An 18358-nucleotide genomic window follows, 5' to 3' on the forward strand; every position below is an offset into this window, starting at 1 on the left:
TCGCGCTTGCGTAAGCCAATTTCTCTCTTCTGACGAAGACACGTGCAGGTTTCCTGATGAATGCGAGTGGGCGAAAAGGCATTCATCTGGGAAGTAAGGCCTAGTAAGGTCTGAAGAGACCAGTGGATACGATGCCGAAGAGGACTGACTTTTGAACACTCTGATATGGTATCCCCTGTTGAAAGGTGAGAGAACCCCTCAGACATAGGGATAACGCTCACAGAAATCTGCCTTCCTCCCCCCTCCATTGATGGGAGATATTCGAAGCTAAATCAAACAACCTGGGGAAACACAACTAAGAAGGTGTCTGGAGCGATTTTGACCCACTTCTTTGAACAACGAAGACGTCTTGTCTTTTCGCTAATTAGGGATTTGGTTATATACTGGAGTAATATTCAACGTTAACGCCGTCTGCCACCGAGACGGGGAAGGCTTCGACTATTGTATTGTGGGGTAAGGGATCCGTGCGGTAGGGAATACCCTCCTTGTTGATATCGAGACCGAGAATTTGCTTCAAAATTATCTCGGCCCCAAGCTTGGAACAAACTTTGTTCCCCTCTTTGCAGAAGGTGCTTTGCACACCTTCATTGCACATCAATGGTCAACACTTGGGAGAACAGGAACATCAATCTTACATCTCGTACAGCCATTTTCGCACTGGCAGTTTTGAATGGCTAGGTGGGCTTTGTCCAGTATCGATTTGGCTACAAAGTATTGAACAATATGAAAGAGAGATATAAAAGCTGATGTACCTTCATCGAAAGCCTTCGCAGTTACACATCCACCTTTGCCAATGGCATCGTAGAAGATGAGACTAAACAAAATTGGTGGTCTGATTTGAAGGCAGGGGCGGTCAACACACCGTGCTGGTCGCTTTCGTTGCGATTCTGCTGCCTTATACTCTTTCTCTTCTGCTTTGCATTCTGTCCGAATATCTTCTGCTAAAGGGAATTGGTTCAAGAAAGCATGCTGGGCAGCATGTATTGCCTCCGCCGCATTGATTCCTTTCGATTGCATAAGTTGAAGGAGTGTGTTTGGCACATCAATCCAAAAGCCGGTGGTATCTTGTTCCAACGGAAGAGTTTCAAGATCTACGGAGTCCAGGATAACTCCATTCCTGTGAAAATCATCAATCTGCACACTGTTGGAAATAATGTGCATACCTGATTTTGTAAAATCCTATTACGACGGGGCTGACGTGAGATGGCGAGGCGTGCATAAGCTACGCATAGACGTACCAAATACTTTGACATATACGCTGATCTCTAACTCCAAAGATTTACACCTGCGAATTGCGAGGGATGTTGAATGCTTACTTCCATAATATACACGATTCGCGTTGATAGCCCTAATGCGCCGAGTTTGAAGTGCGTCTACGTTACTGCGTAAAATTTCAAAGATACGTTCGTCAGGATGAATGAATGGCTTCTCACGTAAAATCCCTATTGGTTATGACGCGGCGCACGGTTAGAGATACGAAATTCAACGAGACCGTGGAATCTTGCCTTGGCGACGTTATATAGTTGACGTCCCTTCTAATTGTTTTCACCAACTTCGCATCATGATTTACCTCTGTGATCTGTCCAAACTATTAGGTAAAATGATGGAAGGTAAAAAGGGTCGAAAAGGCGCACAATAAATGTAGAGCCTTGATGCATGAACTGTCGGCAATCTCAGGCAACGCAGAAACAGAAATAGGATGTGCTCACGATGCCCCCTTCATAAATTTCAAATAACGCTCTCGAAATCTCTACTTCTTCGATGAGACTCGACTTGGCCGGCTGGCCAAGCTGGACCTCAACAACCATGTATTTATCCTCGGTGACCCCGCCTAGTGGGAGAATTTAGTACACGGAGGAACTGAATGGATGTAACCATCTCACGGATTGAAACATGTGTGGATGGGTATGGCAGGAATTTCGCGTGTGTATGGTACCTTGCCGTCGTGACAAAGTTGGGTGACGAAGCATAAAATGCAAAGACTCAGAATTGCTCACCATCCGTCCTTGTCCTTACTTAATTGTGTTTCGCAGACTTGCAGCATGAATGGTCCAAACCATTTCTCGTCAGCCGGAGATAGAGGCATCTCATTCCCCGCACATTGAAGGTGAGCTGGAGTGGTAATTCATTGGGCTGAGCCAAAACGATAGCTAGTCAAAATTACCCTCCAATATGATTTTATTTTCCGTCTCTATGATGAGATCGTCGATTTTGCTGTCGAACAGTTCTTCGGGATGGGAGACGTAGTACTGATCGACGGGGAATGAATCTGCGATCAATACAGAGAGAGAATCACGAGATCGACGCCCTGCTCTCCCTGATTGCTGTCTCTACGAACACGTTTTTAAAAAAAACCGGCAGGAAAGGAAGAAAACGCACAAAGTTGGAAATTGTCATAGGAAATCCGAGCATAATGACTGCATCGAGCGCACCGATATCAATTCCAAGCTCCAAAGCATTTGTCGCGACTATGCCTAAAAGCGCGCCTGAAAACGCGTCCTGTTCAATCCGACGACGATCCTGGAGCAGTGATCTATGGCACGGCATAAGTAAGACATGAGCAAGAATACCTCTTGTGAATATCCTGGTATGAAAAGTCAAGGATCAAACATTGGTTGTCACAAGCATGAACAGTAAATTACCCCCACGATAAGGTCTGACGCGATCTAAGATGTCAAGTCGACCTTCATTAGTCAGATCAGCCTTAATGGTCTTCATCGCCTGGATGTTTTTTTAGGGGCCTTCTAACAAAACCCTGATTTGATGAAGCAGTTACCAGCTCGCAAATTTTTCTTATCTGACCTAATGTTTAAATTCGGGCTTGGGAATTTACCCAGGTCGATCTCACCTTGCAAAAGAGGATAACCCGTATGCCCCGTTTCATAAGGAACCGCATTACCCTTGCCGCGTCAGCAATGGAACTGCACCTCCCTAGACTTGGTTGCTTGGGGTCGCGAAGTTTGGGGTTCCAGATGAGAACATCTTTGCGTCCTGAGGGAGAACCATCTTCGGTGAAAACTTCGAGGCTTGTACTATCTAGCCCAAACATTTTCTCCATATGGGCGCCAGGATTTGGTAAAGTCGCACTACAGGAAATGAACTGAATATGTCTGTCTATATATCAACAATGAGAACCGCTCAGTAACTTTGGATGAAAGAGGAACAATACGGACTTCCGACGGCGGCGCAGACCCTCCGAAATCGTCTGATTATCATAGCTGCGTGACTGCGATGCTCCTTAGGTGACAGGGACTAATCTTAGCTAAAATTACACGTACCTTCCGAAAACTCCAGAGTAATAGTGGAGTTCATCCACTGCGAAGAGCTGACCATTCCTAGTAAAGTTTGACGTTGCAAGTTAACCGTGAACCTACTCCCCTTGATCTTTTTCAAAAAGCTGTTCCTCTATTAGAAAAGATGCAAATATCAGAGAGGAGGATAACCTTCGCCAAAATTCCTCTCGAGGCAGTATAGATGCATGAATGGTGTCCTGGAAAACATCGTCGGAGGGGGCCACCAGAGGAAGGAACGGGTATGACTAACAAAGTTCGTTAAAATCACAGAGGCTGACTCCCGAATCACTCCAACCAAACGTAAGACCAAATTCGATGATGAGAAAGCAAACATACCTGCACGATCTTGTTGAGGTGTGTCACCATCGTAAGTAGATACCTGCGGAGAAAAGAGGGTGAGAATAAGAACTGAACTAGCACAAAACGGTAAGACCTTGAGATGGCTAAGTGTTGGACAGGAAGCAAATAAACGTTCTAAAGAGCCTCTTTGGTCTTGTGCAAGTGCCTGTTGTTATTCAGCATGACCATCGTGGGCAAGGTCTTGTAAAACAGGTGGCGGGCCTTAGTAGGGTAGACAAACACGGCAGTGACACCAGCATTCTTTTCCAAAAACGTCAAGAGCGGAACCTTTTCGGAACGCAAATAATCAGCTTTTGAATCCATACCCCAAGAAGTGTAATACCTGATAAATAACGCTTTTCCCTGATGCAGTGCTTGTGGATACGACAACATTCATTCCACGTTGAATAGCTCGGATAGCCGCGACCTGATGGCTGTAGAAAGAAGTTATGTTGTGTGATTCTGAGATTCCCCGGGAAACCATCTGCGAGAGAGCAGGCTCAAATACATCTAGATAATAATTAGTTTCAGGGGGCAAAGATAGGTGATCTGCCTGCCAGTAAGCGCTTCCTTCGCGTCAAAAGCCTTAGTATAGACAATTTGGTCATCGACCCAGGTTTGTGTTTGCAGCTCAGCGACAACTTCAGCAATAGAACGGCGTTCGTTTGACGTCGGAACCTTAACGTTGATCATCTCTTCTCGATACAAACTTTCAGATGGGTTGACGGGGATGTGATCTCTTCCTGCGGCCTTTAGAAGAAAAACAGGATCATCTTTGACAGAAGTCGCCAGCAGTAAGCTAAATGCCCCATCAACAACTGATCAAAAACGTGGGTTCGAGGAATAGGCATACTCGTTCAGCGCATTTTGGCACGCGGCATTTCTCCTCTCAATCATTTTCTTCACAGCCGCGGTGGATATTGCAGTCGGGGCCGTCAAAGATAGCCTAGCACTGAAAGTGGATCTATAACACGGTCTGATTGTAAAAAAAAAATATGAAAACAAATATACCCGGTCTTTGACTTGGCTCCCTTGAAACTATCAGTAAAATCCAAAACAAGTACATGTGCGTCTTCGGTCGCACTCTCTCGACCAGAATTGAAGTGTGCATTGGATTGAGTTGTATTCGATTGACTGGTCTGAAACTCGGATTTCGGAATATATGAGAACCTGATCAGATCAGGCATTAAAGCCCTAAAAGAGTGGGTGAGGTAAGAGACTTCGTAGGATTTTTTCTTTACAAACTTCAGTTCAGTAATGCTCCTCATTTCCAAAGAGCTGAACATATGTTAAAGCTTGAAAAGGACAGTTGAGGACGACGGTGTGCATACTGTTTGAGAAGGCCTTCTATCGAAGACCGCACAGCAGAGAAGGTAGTAGTAAGCTGCCTTTTTGACGAAACGAAGGCGAGAACCGTGTTCAGGGCCTTGAACGAGCTTTTAGCATGAAGCGCGGAGGGTGGGGCCTATGGGTTGGCACTCACTTTGAAAATCTAGATTTAAAACAACACGATGAAATCAAAGCGACGGAAGGCTGGAAGGTTTTAACTCCTCACGTTGTACAACTGTCGTGGTTTCAAAAAATTGGCAGGAACGCGTTGGTATGTCTGCTACTTACTGAGTGAAAGTATTCTGGCCAGTCCCTCAGTTCGTTCCCCAGCCTGAGCGAGTTGCCATTGCTTTTAGATTGATTTGTTACACGTGCTTTCTTGCCAGGAGCCGTGATCGTCTCTGTATCTGAGGCAGGTCTCCCTAGTTTCCTTTTCATGTTTTTTGTTTGTGTGAGCGCCTGTGGATGAGGTTGAATTATAAACTTGAAGGCAACTTGAAGGCAATCAGGGTCGGCTCCTAATCCGTCATCACCTCAGGCTGCCTACACACAACCACAAAAAATGGCGTTGCTGAAAGGCGAGTGCTCTACAAACATCAGAACAATCTCCTGTGTTAAATAATAACTTCTCTAGGCTCCTTACTGGCTCTACTCGTTTTCCCTACCCTTAGCGCTCTGGCTTTCAACTTCATCTTTGGTCATCTCTTTGCAAGTGGTCTGGCCAATAAATTGGCTGCTCAATGTCCGCCCACCATCTCATCCCTCACAGAGACGCCCTATCGTCTGAATTACACAACAATTCCTATCCTTGATACCCAACTTTGTCCTTTAGTGGCATTCTTCCACATCACTATGGCAAAGCCTCTACCCCTTAGTTTTCTCGCCTATTTCATCGGGGTTGGCTTCCCCTTTGTCGTTCTTCCTGCTGTAGAAGCCTGCCGTGATGGTCGCAGTCTTCTCATTGCATACCCCGCCATCTGGGGTTTGCTTTCTCAAACGATGAGTGTTGGTGCGACAATGCCTATATACTGGCTGGCTTTTCTTCTTTCCCGACGGCGTGGTCTGTCGAAAGGTGCTGGCTCGTCCGATACGAGGGGTGCAATCACACAGGCGCATGCAGAAGCTATCGTTTTTGGTGTTCTCATTGGCGCGATAGTTCCTACCATATCCATGCTCATTCTGAATGATCCAACCGTCACAGCGATTTGGCAGCCATACCCGATTTACGTCTCTCTCGCTCATGCACTCCATTTATTTTTTCGTCCACCATCTCAACATCCCCAGTCGGGATACCCAACAATCCGTGTTTTATATTTGGGTTGTTTCATCATCGCATCCTCTGTCCACATTTCGACAATCTGGCCAATAAAGAATGATCTCGCGGCGATCAAATCAATGTTTTTCCCTTCACCAGTTGCTCTCAATGTCTCAGATGTTTCATTGCAAACCCTTGACTTTTTACAGTGGGATTTTGTCTTTGGATCTGTGTCTACCGCCGTAGCTACTTTGTGGTTTGCTCAAAATTTGGGGCAGTTGTTCAGGATGGTCGTTTGGTATATGATGGCTATTCCCTTGGTCGGCTTTGGTGCTGCCATCATGGGTGTGGCTCTGTGGCGAGAGCAATTTCTAATTAGCTAGTGACACCCTTAGGGATCAAAATAAATGACGTGTTATGGTACATAGAATCAAGGGCATATAAATGTCAAGCGTTGTCTAACGTTTGCCTTTAGTTTTGCCATTGGGCTTTGACGTCGCCTTTTTCTTTGGACGGTCATTGTCAGAATCGTCGGAACCAGCTTTTCGACCCCCTTCGGCTCGTTTTTGATCAGCTGTTAAAGATGGTATGAGTACAGGCATACAGTCGCTACATTGTTTCTTACCTTTTGCCGCTTTCCTCTCTAGCTCATCCCAATCATCACCTAAAATGGTCACAATGAGGATGAAGCAAGGTCTGGGGTTGATGGGCTTAAACCTACCTTCATCGCTTTCATCATCCCCGCCACCAAAGTCAGAGCCACTTGCATCACTGCCACTGGCATTGGAATCATTGAAGTCACTAGCATCGTCACTACTCGCAACTGATACGAGTTCTTCTTCATCAGCCTCGAATTCAGACTCGGAGTCTGACGCCTCAGAATGATCACTCTGGAAGATGTGCTCGGTTAGGAGCTTGAAAGGGTACAACTGCGACAACAAACCTCCACACCCCCTGCTCCCCCAAGAAAAGTCCAACCGCCCTGTTGGAAGAATTCATAGGGGCTTTCATTGATGTGCTTCATGATTGGACCCCAATTTAAGTTTACGGGGCCCTCGCTCATCGGGATATCGACAGAGCTGAAACACGTCGTCAGGATCCGCCTTATCACAACAGCAGTCAAACTCACTCAAGCCAATTCTTGACATCATCCATCTGAGAGCTTTGAATAGAATTGATATGCAGAGGTGTCTTCGTGAAGTCCTTGAAGATGAAAACGAGATCAAATTGCTTTAAGCCATATTGAACCCGCTCTAACGATGCGATTTCAATTTCCGCCAAAGTCACAACGAGGAAGGGAGGGTCCGTCAAATGGACTAGACATTCAGTTGTTGGCTGGAGACGAGCACTAGTTCGGAATGGGACCCCCTCAAAAGACAATTCTCGGAAGGGTATGTCAAGTTCCAGAGTCTCGCCGTTCTAGACATTGTCAAGTCAAGGGCTAGTCATTGTGTGAGAGGGACAGACCGAAGCTGAGGCCGCTTCTGCGATTTTTTCGGCAAATGCCTTGATTTCTTTGTTGAGGAGAGTTCGCCTCTTTCTTTCTTGTTGCTCCATCTCAATTTCGTCTTCATCCCCATACCGATGCTTTCGCTTCCGGTTTCCAGTCTCGTCGAACTGCACATCTGTGGCTTCTCTAAAAAATTGGATATCCTATACACCTGATTTGTAACGCGCGGGGAGGCTTAGAAGGAGGAACATACGAATGCTTTCTTCTTTCCAATCATGATAGGCGCCTTCAAATTTAGGTGGACGACAACTAGCAGCTCGTGGTCGCAGGGTTGAAAGAAGAGATGTTTGACGTTGCTGAACAGGATATCTATCGTGAGTTTTTAGTTTGAATTTCGCTGTATTCAGAGCATCGCACACATACCAACTTTCTGTGAACCAAGTGATTGATACCTGATGCCGTTCTGGTGGATCTCAACTTCTCCAGGCAATCTTTTACCATCAAGAGCGGGTCGAATGAAGGCCTCCGTCATTTTCGCAGGTCTTCTACCCTTAATCTCCACTAGGGATCCTTGCTCAATGACATCCGCCATTTCTTTCTTCTGTTGCTCCCGCTTATTTGCCTCCTTCTTCAGATCCGTGATTTGCTTGCAAATGTTGTCAAAGCGGTGGCCATCCGGTGATCGGTACGAGACAGAACGAATGAACGTCGCGTCTGGATCTTCGAAAGGCTAGATAGAAAATTGCATAAGTGTGATGGAGATGTCGGGAAACGGTACGAACGGTGTCCTCCTTCTTTCCAGCGAGTTGGCCCGGTGTTTGGAAATTGATTCGTAAATATGTGAAGTCGCCTTCGTCACTCTTACTAGCATTCTTGATGGTATTAATGTGAAATGGAACCGCAAACCCGTGTATGGGTAGGATTACTGTCTGGGTTTTGCGATCAACATGAATCTACGATAAATTCCGGTCAATGATAAGTCGACAAACGAGCCGATAAGACATACCCGTAACCTCTCAACTTCAATTGGCAAGGCGCCTTCACCCTTGTAGCTCTGAAATTTTTTCCAGCCTTTTCCTTCTTTCCCACCATTACCTCCACCATCTTCGGAGAACTTCTGAAGGCCATCAGCTTGTAGTCTCTCATGAAGTTCACGCTGATGTTCGATAAGTTTGGCCAAAGCTGTCTGATGTACTTCGTCTTGAGCAGCCCTTCGCGTTTGGTTTCGAAGAACCTTTCCGGCAATTGTTTTTTGCTTGGTCGGTGATCCATTGGCTTTTGGAACAAAAGCGCGATTCTTGTCCTTCCCCTTCGGTTTCTCATCTTCGCTCTCAGGATTGAGGAAAAAAAGAGTATCTTTCGGTGATTTCGATCCTTCGGTCATCAGTACCGAGGCTGAAGTATCGATCTTCACAGTATCGGCGAGATGAAGAGAGTATCTGTGCACGACCTTAGAGACGAATGCAAGAGGTTTAAAAATACTTTTCTCACTTCTGACCGTTGCTGTCAGTGAGGTCTGAAAACCCAAGGTCAAGGTTGAAGATCATGTTCTTTTTCAGCGTACGGGCACTCTTTGAAGAAAGAACGTATGCCGAATCACGAAATTCAATGCCCATCTACAACGGAGAAGAACAAAAGATCAGTTGACATTGACATTTTAATGGAATAAAACACAACGCACTCCAAATCCGAGGTTCTTCACGAAATGCTTCTCTAAGTCTGGCTGCCTCTCTCTGATATACGCAAGAGCATGCTGGTAAACATCACGAACTGACACACCATCCTTCATGGTCGCGATCAGCTCAGACTGCAGAGAAAGTAGAAGATTATATTGCATTTCTTGTGCCTGTATGCAATTAAACTCGAAATTGAGGCGAAAAAAACCGTACGCACAGTATTAGGATCCACGATGAATGTCCTTGCAATGTTTGTACAATACGACTTATATCGAAGTCCTAACGAGACCAGTAGGACACCCTTGTGAGCAATATTATCATCGCTAGACTCTACGGTATAGCGAAGGTCATATCCAGATTTTGAAGACTTTGATATGACGATGGGGGGATAGCAGAACTCGAGAGATGGGAAGTCAATCTGCGGCTCCACTAAGCTTCATTGAAATACAGATAATGGAAAACTGACGTCGGGATGTCCTTTAAATCGACTCCATACTTTCATATCCGGGCCCTTGGCAGAGTCTCCTTCACCTGAACCAAGGCGGGCTTCAATTTGAGCAGCAAACATGTCATGGGTGGTCTTCGACTCCTTGTCAAGAATTGACTCCAACTTCGGCGCAACATGATATTTCAAAAGGGTCGACGTCAGAGAAGCAGCTGCTTGCACAGATTTCTAGAGAAAAGATCAAGACTCTAAGTAACTCTATGGCTCCTTCACCTCTTACCAGCTCTTCATCATCTTTCGCCGCCATGAACGCTGAGACAGCAGGCGCAATGTCCACCTGCTCACATGTCACGGAGGAATCAGAGAGAAGTTTTTTCCACTCTGAAGCGAGCTTTCCTGAATGCGATTCTTTCATAAGGGTACCGACACGTTGTGTGGATTTGTAAATGTCGAAAAACCTGGGAAGAGCATCGTTCGCAGAATCTTTCGTTTTTGGTTGAGCAAAAATCTCGATCGAAGGTATTCCCGCGATGTTCTCGATTTGGGCCAGAATTTTAGCTGAGAAGACCTTGGTGTTAGAAGAATTGAGAAATGTGCAATAATCATATTACCCTTTGAAGCTGAGCATAATATCGATATCTTGTCTTTTTGAAACAAGAATAGAGTAGAAGGAAATTCGTAACCAAGCAACCATTGCTGGAGAGGAGTCAGTCTCAATCAAAGAGGATATATCGAGGAGCTACTCACTTGCAGGCAGGTTCCCTTGCGTATGGGCTCATCTTCGGCAGCTGGGTCGTCTGCTACGAGTAAAAGGGCGTCAACGTCGGCTATAGAGCTGTACTCGTCATTCTTGTTCGCGTTCTAGGTGGCAGACAGGTAAGGTCCTAGACAGGATCGAAACGAGAGTACAATTGCGTACATTCCAAGCACTGTATAACCGCTTAACGCGAGAGGTAAAGGTAGACTTGTTGAGTTCTACGATCATGGATGAGCTAGTTAAAATTGCGGCAGATCAGAGAGAGCGCCGAGCAGATGTTGAACGCGTCAAAATTGTGGTCAAGGGAGGAACGTCAATGTCATAAACGCGTCGGGGCTTGAACTATATTATGTAATTTACTTACCTTCACCTGCTCCATGCCCAGAGTCAAGAGGACTCGGAGAAAGACTCCAATCGTCCTCCCAGAGACGACCAGAACATCTTCGAGTACCCCTCAATCAAGTAGAACCGTCATTCGCCGTTTTCACGTTCTCCTTAAAAAGCGGTCTCAAATTCTCAACACACCCACAGGGGACGCCAACACAGCGGAGGCGTTGGCCAGCGTCCAGCATCAGATATCCGATCTCGGAGATCTGAAATGCTATCAGAGAATGTCTGCTGTAGGGCAGAGCGGCGATCGTGGTGGTGGAAGTGAAAAAGTATTGATCCGTTGGTTGAAGGAGCTCAAGGTCAACAGCCTGAGCTTGAAAGAGATAAAAGTGAGGTATGTTTACAAAGTCATTCTAGTTATATCAATCATTTTTTCTTGTCCCCTAGGCTTCTCGAAGTTGGAGCGCTCAAGCCAGATAATTACAAATCTTGTTCTGCGTGGATTGAGTGCACACCGATTGACTTGCGTTCACGCCACCCGTCAATTCGAGAACAGGATTTTCTTCTCATGTCTGAGGAGCACCGCAGCGCATGGGATGTCATAAGCCTGAGTTTGGTATTGAATTTTGTTCCAGAACCTAACGATCGAGGTGAGAAAACTGTTCTATGACAGAGAAACTCCTCAATGCCATTAGGTCGCATGTTACAACTTGCTCACCGGATGCTCGCTCCCGGCGGCTACCTGTTTCTTGCGGTGCGTTCTTTGATCGCGATGCGACAAATGTATCTAATCTGCCTCAGCTTCCCTTGCCCTGCCTTCTGAATTCACGGTACCTGACATTTGAACATTTCAGAGGTCTTATGAATCACCTTCATTTCACGGAAATCTACGAAAAATGGCGACAAGGTGGGAAGATGGTTTACTGGTTGTATCGTAAAGAGGACCTTGCGCCATCAGGACATCATCTTTTTTACAAGAAAACCGTTCTTCGCCAAGGCCAACGCAATAACTTCTCCATTCTTCTCAAGGAACCAGATGGTGCGCCGAGCGTGGAAGTAGGTCAGGCATCTTTGTGACGTGATATTTTATAGTGTTCACGTTCCAATCAATATCACTACTAAGTAATCCAAATTGAGTTATCAACACTACTTCAATCACAAACTCAAACACTCGAGATCACCAAAGTACTATCACTACATCCTAGCTATGACAACGCTTTCCATACTCCACTTTAATGATGTTTATCGAGTTACACCGCAAAAGTTGTCGCCGTCATCTGCAGGGACGTTTGACGTAACACAATTTTCAGCTCTCTTGGATGATCTCCGCAACTCACCTGGCTGGGGAGAGAATGGCCTCACCTTGTTTTCTGGCGATGTTTTTTCGCCGTCTCTTGAAAGTTCAGTTACTCGAGGAAGTCATATGGTGCCTACAGATACCCTTTGGCAGATGTTACCTATCTCATATCTTGATGATCCATATGACATAGGTCCCGGTCATGAACCAGCTCGGCGTCGACGTTTCCCTTACTGGTTTGTCGCCGTATTGGACGGTGATTGCGCTCTGATCCTCTTTCGCCTTTGTAGGAAACCATGACTTTGACTTTGGTGAGTTCAGTGGATAACTTCCCGCTTCAAATCATGGGTACTGATTAGTTTCAGGGTATCCTCATCTTTCAAAGTTGGTGGACGACACCGCATTTGTGAGCTCTGGATTTTGATTATACCCCATTGACTAACGTATCTCGAAAGCCTTGGATTCTAAGTAATATCGCCGATCGCGCTACGTCTCGGCCCCCTAAGCCTTTCAACGAATTCATTGTCTTCGATCGTGCAGGGGTTCGTGTGGGCATCATTGGGCTGGTCGAGAAGTAGGCCTTCATGACATGCAAAACAAGCTATCAGCCATTACTTAATTCCAGGGAGTGGATTGCCACTGTCGCATCATGGCCGTCCAATTTCGTCTTCAAATCGATGGCTGAAACGGGGATCGAGCTCTCCAGACTGCTTCGGGATCCAAACGGAGAATACAAATGCGATATCATCATCGCTTTGACACACTGTCGGTAAGAACTTGGCTCAAAATAATTTCTTTTCGTATAAATGGTCGATTACAGGGTACCAAATGTACGTCGTCCTGTCGAGAAGCTTCATCGACGAGAAAACGGCTTATCAAGTATCACAATAGGATGTTGCTCTTGCGAAGGATTTGCTGGCATTATCCCCTGCAGCGCAACAAACTACACATTTACATGATCAGCATGGCGTAGACCTCATTTTGGGTGGACATGACCATCTTTACTACGTCAGTCGGGGTGTAACCACTTGGGATAATTATGATCTCACACAGACGGTTCTCGGAGCCGAATTGGACCTTGGAGACATTTTGGTCGTGAAGAGTGGGTCAGACTTCCGGGATTTCAGCGAGCTGGAGCTTGTCCTTCAACGCACTCCGCAGGGAAGCGTTCGGAACCAAGTCATTTGTGAAATTGCAGGTAATACTGTCTCTTCGTTGACAATACACCTGGGTTGATACTATAGCTTCAGGCAAGAGACACACCGTTGAAGCTGATACTAGATCATCAAAGGCCATGACAAATTTGCTCAAGACATTGTTGTCGTCCGTGTCATCAACACTTAAGGCACCGGTTTGTAAGGCGGCAGTAACGCTTGATCTTCGGTCTTACTACATTCGTACGGCGGAGGTTCGTTGTGTGTTGCTCTCGCCATTGAAACAGCCGAAAGATTTCTCTAGTCTCCGGCTGCCAATTGGTTTGCGGATGTAGTTCGACATGCGTACGATGATGCTTTATGCGTGGGGGGTTGCGGGGGTGCTGATGGCGTTTTGATTTGTGCCGGAACATTAAGAGGAGATTCTACTTATGGTCCAGGTATATCCTGCATTGTACGTCGTGGTCTAAATTTTTGCTTCATTTTTTGCGAATAGGTCCCATTACGCTCGGTGATATTCTCGAGATTCTACCATTCGAGGATCCTATTCTTGTTGTTGAACTTGACGGCGCAACATTATGGGATGCAATCGAAAGTTCCCTTGGGATGTGGCCTGCCCAGGAGGGGTAAGGACACCATTTTCTGGCCTAGCTAAAATTAACTCATTTTTCATAGGCGATTTCCTGTAGTTTCAGGCTTGCGAATCTCATGGGACTCTCGTCGACAACCTGGTGAACGTGTTATTGGGATTTGGTTACTTTTAGAAGGAGAAAATGGCCATAATAATGAGAATGGAGTCCACCTCAATCTGGAACCTGTCTTGCGTGTCAAGGGAGGCAGGAAATACAAGATTGTTACACGAGAATACATGGCGGATGGGCATGATGGCTATGAGGCGCTTCGGGGCAGCCGTCAACTTATTGATCATGAATCCGGCGATTTGATGAGCAGTATTATGCGTCGATATCTTCTGGGTGAGTGTGATAACGATGCTACGAACACAAGACTAAACGGTGGTTTTAGGTTCCCATTTCGTGAACAAGATGATACGCTTGAAAGATCATTCACACCTCATTCAGTCCCGAACAAAGGCCGCCATTTCTCAAGAGCAGTCAAGGCGGAATAAAGTTCAAGAACAACTTAAGGAGCCGACCAAAGCGAAAAAACAATGGGAGCGCGCAATCAACATGGTCATTTATCGCACTAAATCTCACTATTGTGATCAGCTGGCTGTCTGTTCCGCTGAGCATATGAGCTCTGTGGATGCCTATGATGGCAATAGCGCACGGAAGGGACAAGAAAATATCTACCAGCCACAGGAAGGAGATGAGGATTTGCTTGTGATATCCCCAACGATTGACGATCGATTGAAGGACGAAGCTCGAGACTGAGCGCTGAAAACTCGAGTACCACAAACTTGACTGTACGCACATTGTATGAGAGTGGTGATAAATTGTTATGAATTCTTGTTTCCATTATTTTCTGGTGCGATACGAGGAGCATGTGCTGGGTCCCCCGACAGTGTTCGAACATAATGCGTTACCAAACCGATTCCACTGCCCAACCCAGCACCACCTAATATCACTGTAGCAGATTAGCGACTACCTTGAAAATCGCACATATATGGGACTCAACAGTTTACAATACTTGCGCGTCTCCACAACAAAGCTGGAGTCAGGACAGCCATTAGGATAGATCCAATGGTGGCGTGGTCATGTCGTCGAATAATCGCAGGCTTCAAAAAAAAGCTACTTAGCGCGCTTATCACCGCAAAGGCAAAGACGACAAGCACATTGTACGCAGTCTCGATTCTTGTGACCCTTGTGGACTCGGCACTTGAATACGCGTATCTGAGGTATGCCCCGCCACCAAAACCCAGGGTGCCTTCATGCCACGCGTGAGTAAGTGTTCGAATAATGATAATATATACATACCAGACAACCCCCCTACCCAAGTGGCTCGAAGAAGGCGATTTATGGAAAAGGCCGCTCGGCCACGCCTTGCAATGACGAAAGCTACGTAGGCCGGAGGGGTAATTAGTGAGAAGAACTGGTAGCCAGTGGTCATTGCTTCGCGAACGAGATAGTTTGTGTCTGCAGCATGGACATCGTCAAGAGAGATAGTAGACATAAGACCAACATAAGACCGCTTGGCCAAGCTTGGGCCTTGGGGAATTAGACATGGTTATGTAATCACACCCTTCTCCCTCGTCATGTCTACCATGGTGGACGCATTCATTGATGACACCCAGATGCTCGATTACCAGAGCGACCTCGATGTTCCTATGAACGCCCATTCATCAGACTCTTGGATTCAAGAGGAAGAAATAATGGAGGAAGACTCTTCACATTCACACAAGCAAGATCACCCTTTGTTTTTCTCTCACAAGTCTACATTTCACCAGGTGTCTGAGCATGGCATATCCCGTCCCGAGATGCAGTCCATTGAGGAGGAACCCCACCATTTGCATTCTCAAATGCAGTCGCAAAGTACTTCCGTTGTTGAAACGGTATCACAAACCTACCACACTACTGCTCACCATATGCATGACGATGACCAGCTGCCCCACTCGGGGATGCAATCTGAATCATTTATAGCTCTCGAAAACGCTGAATATTTGCGTCATGTTCAAACTAGGGGGCAGAAAGCCACTGTTATGGATACGGGCGATGGCAGCATAGAAGTTGACATGGAACTGTTCCCCGAATACGAGATGTTGGACGATGACGAGGAACTCGACGTCGAGGTCTATGATGCGTCGCTTGTTCATTCCTCCGCTCCACCCGAAGTTTACTCATCTCATCCCTTCGACGAGTCTAAAAATGAACCCCTTTCTGTTGAGCTCCCCGAAGGGGTCCAAGAGTCTTCCGCAGAAAACGCCTTTGGTGAACAATCAGAGGTGCCATCTTTAGAATCCTTTTCTCCGGAAAAGCAGCAATCATTGCATTTTGCCGATGGCCATACGTCTGCCTCGGAGACTGTTATCATAAACGAAGCAGAGGTGACCGAGGATGGAGATATGATCAAAGGTGTTTCAGCTTCCGAATTAGATCAAGAACCGGACAACACGATTCAGGTTTTTTCGGTCACAGTTAAGGAGTTGGAAGGGCATAACCCGCACTCAGGGGACGTAAATCCCAATTTCGAAGAAGAGACAAATGTTCTCGAGCATGAGCCAGAGGTTGAACAGGCCGACCTATCCGCCCATTCAACGGGGGATCCTCACGAAATATCGGAAGGTGTTTATATTGATCCTCCGCCTGCTGTTGTTCTTCTCGTCTCGACCGAAGTGCAGCACCACTTCAGTTTATTCAACGAGCCGCAAGAAGAATCTAGCTCGACCATTCAAGTTATACTCCAACACCTTCCTACTCTTTATTATGAGCCTCTCCACAGCGTCTTTGAAGCTTTTCGACAGGAAGAACACCTTCATACTTTATTTGACAGTACCAATGCTGAGCTGACGCTGGATGCTTACGAGTTGCAACTCATTGTTTCAGAGGTATCTTCTACGGCCAATTCAAAATGTATCGTATTGATCCCAGTATTTTTTAGGATAATTTTTATGCACGCGAGGTAACGTTGCACGATCTCAATATTCTCCATGACGCCGCTGGAATCCATGGTCCCCTACGTCTTCGGCTTACGGCCACCTCTCCAAGGTTTATCGTGCACTATCGTCGCCTACAAGAGCGGGTTTCCAACCCTATTCAAGGAGAGGCTGCCGACGCATTGACCTTTTCGGTAGTAGAAGAGCACAATGAAGGTGAACATTACAGTTTTTATTCGGACGCTATACTGATGGGGTAGTAGAAAACGACGATTCCCAGACCTCTTCCTCACGAAACCACAACGAGCCGCCTGAAGACAACGTCGATCAACTCGAAGAAGGCGAACATCAAGATGAAAATAACACAAGGATACCAACACTCAATGAACAAGACAACCTCGCGCATTCCGCCTTTTCTAACGATTTTGCAGACCGTGCCACCCTTTTGCATTTATCTGGGCGATATTCTGAATCTGACACCGAAGGTAATGCAGTAGAGAAATATCCGACTGTTGTGAAGAGCCTGGGGGACGACAGCAACGACTCTGAAAGGCATGATGACGAGGAAGATCATGAGGAAGGCGCGAAAGCTGCCGACCCATCTGGCGAAGCGGAGGAATCTGTTGCAGCAGATGAACCTGGTGAAGCGGAAGAGTCTGGTGAAGCGGAGGAGTCTGGTGAAGCGGAGGAAGAGGAATATCCCACTACATCTTTGTTGCCTGAAGAAAACGCCTTTCAACATGGTGACGAAGACGAGCTCCGTAAGTTCAATGCACCACATCCCTTTAAATTTATTCTCATGTCGCGCTTGTGTGCCCTAGATGAACCTACGACTGAGGGTGGACAAGGATATCAGGATCTTGATCAGAATGTCACTTCTGGAGAGCTGGGCAAGTCTTCATTCTTCTGCAATAGGGACTAACTAAATTAACCCTGTTATGAAGATACATATGACAACCAACTTGAAAATGGTGAAAGCGTTGAGGCCTATGAAGAGTCATCTGAACGTAGGGTTGGCATTCTCTGGACTGGTACAATACTGACTCATTTACAGTTCAAAACTTACCATTCCCCGCAGATGGCGAAGGTACTGACGATGGGGCTTTGCTCGTTGGGACAGACGATTGGGATGATAGCCTTGATGGCGAAGGTGAACTTGACACGGCATGGGATATAGAACAAGAACAAGACTTGGCTTCCAATGGAAGTTCAAACACACTTTCAAGCAAAGCATCCAAGCGAGGCTTTGAGGAGGTGGATCCAGACTTTGGTGATGACGTTGAAGATGTATCACCCCCGATATCTCCAGGTAATTGTGGATTGCAAATCATTGCTTCTCCATTGCTTTACTGTCTTTTCTATAGATCCAAAACGGCTACGCATTCAGTGAACTCTGCTTCTTCTTGGTTGCTATGCAATATGGCGTTACCAGATGCGCTGAGCCTCTTTTGCGGCTTGATACGACACGCGACTTTTTGCATCA

At 46.2% G+C, this 18358-nt stretch overlaps 7 protein-coding genes across 7 annotated transcripts; 4 read left to right on the plus strand and 3 right to left on the minus strand.

Annotated features, from left to right (window-relative positions):
• Positions 1–376: 376 nt before the first annotated feature.
• On the minus strand, positions 377–5399 carry LACBIDRAFT_316084 (uncharacterized protein; the record flags this gene model as incomplete). Its single annotated transcript, XM_001878607.1, has 26 exons — positions 377–582; positions 636–704; positions 753–1117; positions 1164–1179; positions 1239–1381; positions 1434–1579; positions 1635–1661; positions 1710–1831; positions 1884–1936; positions 1998–2112; positions 2165–2330; positions 2380–2520; positions 2571–2584; positions 2643–2721; positions 2849–3114; positions 3174–3226; positions 3279–3315; positions 3450–3581; positions 3630–3672; positions 3777–3920; positions 3976–4142; positions 4190–4431; positions 4486–4584; positions 4644–4910; positions 4964–5097; positions 5250–5399. 26 exons carry the CDS (start codon positions 5397–5399, stop codon positions 377–379), a joined length of 3396 nt encoding a protein of 1131 aa, XP_001878642.1.
• Positions 5400–5813: 414 nt separating this feature from the next.
• Positions 5814–6599, plus strand: LACBIDRAFT_325046 (uncharacterized protein; the record flags this gene model as incomplete). Its single annotated transcript, XM_001878267.1, has 1 exon — positions 5814–6599. One exon carries the CDS (start codon positions 5814–5816, stop codon positions 6597–6599), a length of 786 nt encoding a protein of 261 aa, XP_001878302.1.
• A 2-nt stretch (positions 6600–6601) lies between these two features.
• GTC16201 (uncharacterized protein) lies at positions 6602–10480 on the minus strand. The gene is given in 17 exon segments (XM_001878608.1): positions 6602–6790; positions 6842–6880; positions 6938–7106; positions 7160–7295; positions 7346–7626; positions 7684–7869; positions 7920–8035; positions 8090–8396; positions 8449–8619; positions 8673–9105; positions 9158–9282; positions 9348–9512; positions 9560–9760; positions 9809–9867; positions 9880–10015; positions 10068–10345; positions 10399–10480. 16 exon segments carry the CDS (start codon positions 10200–10202, stop codon positions 6675–6677), a joined length of 2775 nt encoding a protein of 924 aa, XP_001878643.1. The 5' UTR covers positions 10203–10345; positions 10399–10480; the 3' UTR covers positions 6602–6674.
• Positions 10481–10921: 441 nt separating this feature from the next.
• LACBIDRAFT_189592 (uncharacterized protein) lies at positions 10922–12016 on the plus strand (the record flags this gene model as incomplete). Its single annotated transcript, XM_001878268.1, has 5 exons — positions 10922–11268; positions 11322–11524; positions 11570–11628; positions 11676–11913; positions 11967–12016. The coding sequence occupies 5 exons, from the start codon at positions 10922–10924 to the stop codon at positions 12008–12010; spliced, it is 891 nt and encodes a 296-aa protein (XP_001878303.1). The 3' UTR covers positions 12011–12016.
• Positions 12017–12081: 65 nt separating this feature from the next.
• LACBIDRAFT_316088 (uncharacterized protein) lies at positions 12082–14716 on the plus strand (the record flags this gene model as incomplete). Its single annotated transcript, XM_001878269.1, has 13 exons — positions 12082–12300; positions 12365–12407; positions 12462–12482; positions 12537–12577; positions 12627–12745; positions 12797–12940; positions 12992–13001; positions 13063–13369; positions 13422–13579; positions 13630–13765; positions 13822–13951; positions 14001–14299; positions 14349–14716. 13 exons carry the CDS (start codon positions 12082–12084, stop codon positions 14714–14716), a joined length of 1995 nt encoding a protein of 664 aa, XP_001878304.1.
• Positions 14717–14955: 239 nt separating this feature from the next.
• On the minus strand, positions 14956–15455 carry LACBIDRAFT_316089 (uncharacterized protein; the record flags this gene model as incomplete). Its single annotated transcript, XM_001878609.1, has 2 exons — positions 14956–15209; positions 15260–15455. The coding sequence occupies 2 exons, from the start codon at positions 15453–15455 to the stop codon at positions 14956–14958; spliced, it is 450 nt and encodes a 149-aa protein (XP_001878644.1).
• Positions 15456–15537: 82 nt separating this feature from the next.
• On the plus strand, positions 15538–18265 carry LACBIDRAFT_325049 (uncharacterized protein; the record flags this gene model as incomplete). Its single annotated transcript, XM_001878270.1, has 6 exons — positions 15538–16827; positions 16881–17091; positions 17139–17636; positions 17820–17906; positions 17954–18184; positions 18240–18265. The coding sequence occupies 6 exons, from the start codon at positions 15538–15540 to the stop codon at positions 18263–18265; spliced, it is 2343 nt and encodes a 780-aa protein (XP_001878305.1).
• Between the last annotated feature and the right edge of the window lie 93 nt (positions 18266–18358).

The sequence above is a fragment of the Laccaria bicolor genome, genomic scaffold, assembly GCF_000143565.1.
Source record: "Laccaria bicolor S238N-H82 LACBIscaffold_6 genomic scaffold, whole genome shotgun sequence".
Taxonomy (NCBI): Eukaryota; Fungi; Basidiomycota; class Agaricomycetes; order Agaricales; family Hydnangiaceae; genus Laccaria; species Laccaria bicolor.

Bases quoted from the DNA above. Each gene is read 5' to 3' on its own strand.
- GTC16201 (XM_001878608.1), bottom strand. From the start codon at position 10,202: ATGAAAGAATCGCATTCAGGAAAGCTCGCTTCAGAGTGGAAAAAACTT. The intron at 7,627-7,683 runs GTCTGTCCCTCT...TAGAACGGCGAG, and splicing joins CAGAAGCGGCCTCAGCTTCG to ACTCTGGAACTTGACATACC. The intron at 6,791-6,841 runs GTAAGAAACAAT...CATCTTTAACAG, and splicing joins AGAGAGGAAAGCGGCAAAAG to CTGATCAAAAACGAGCCGAA.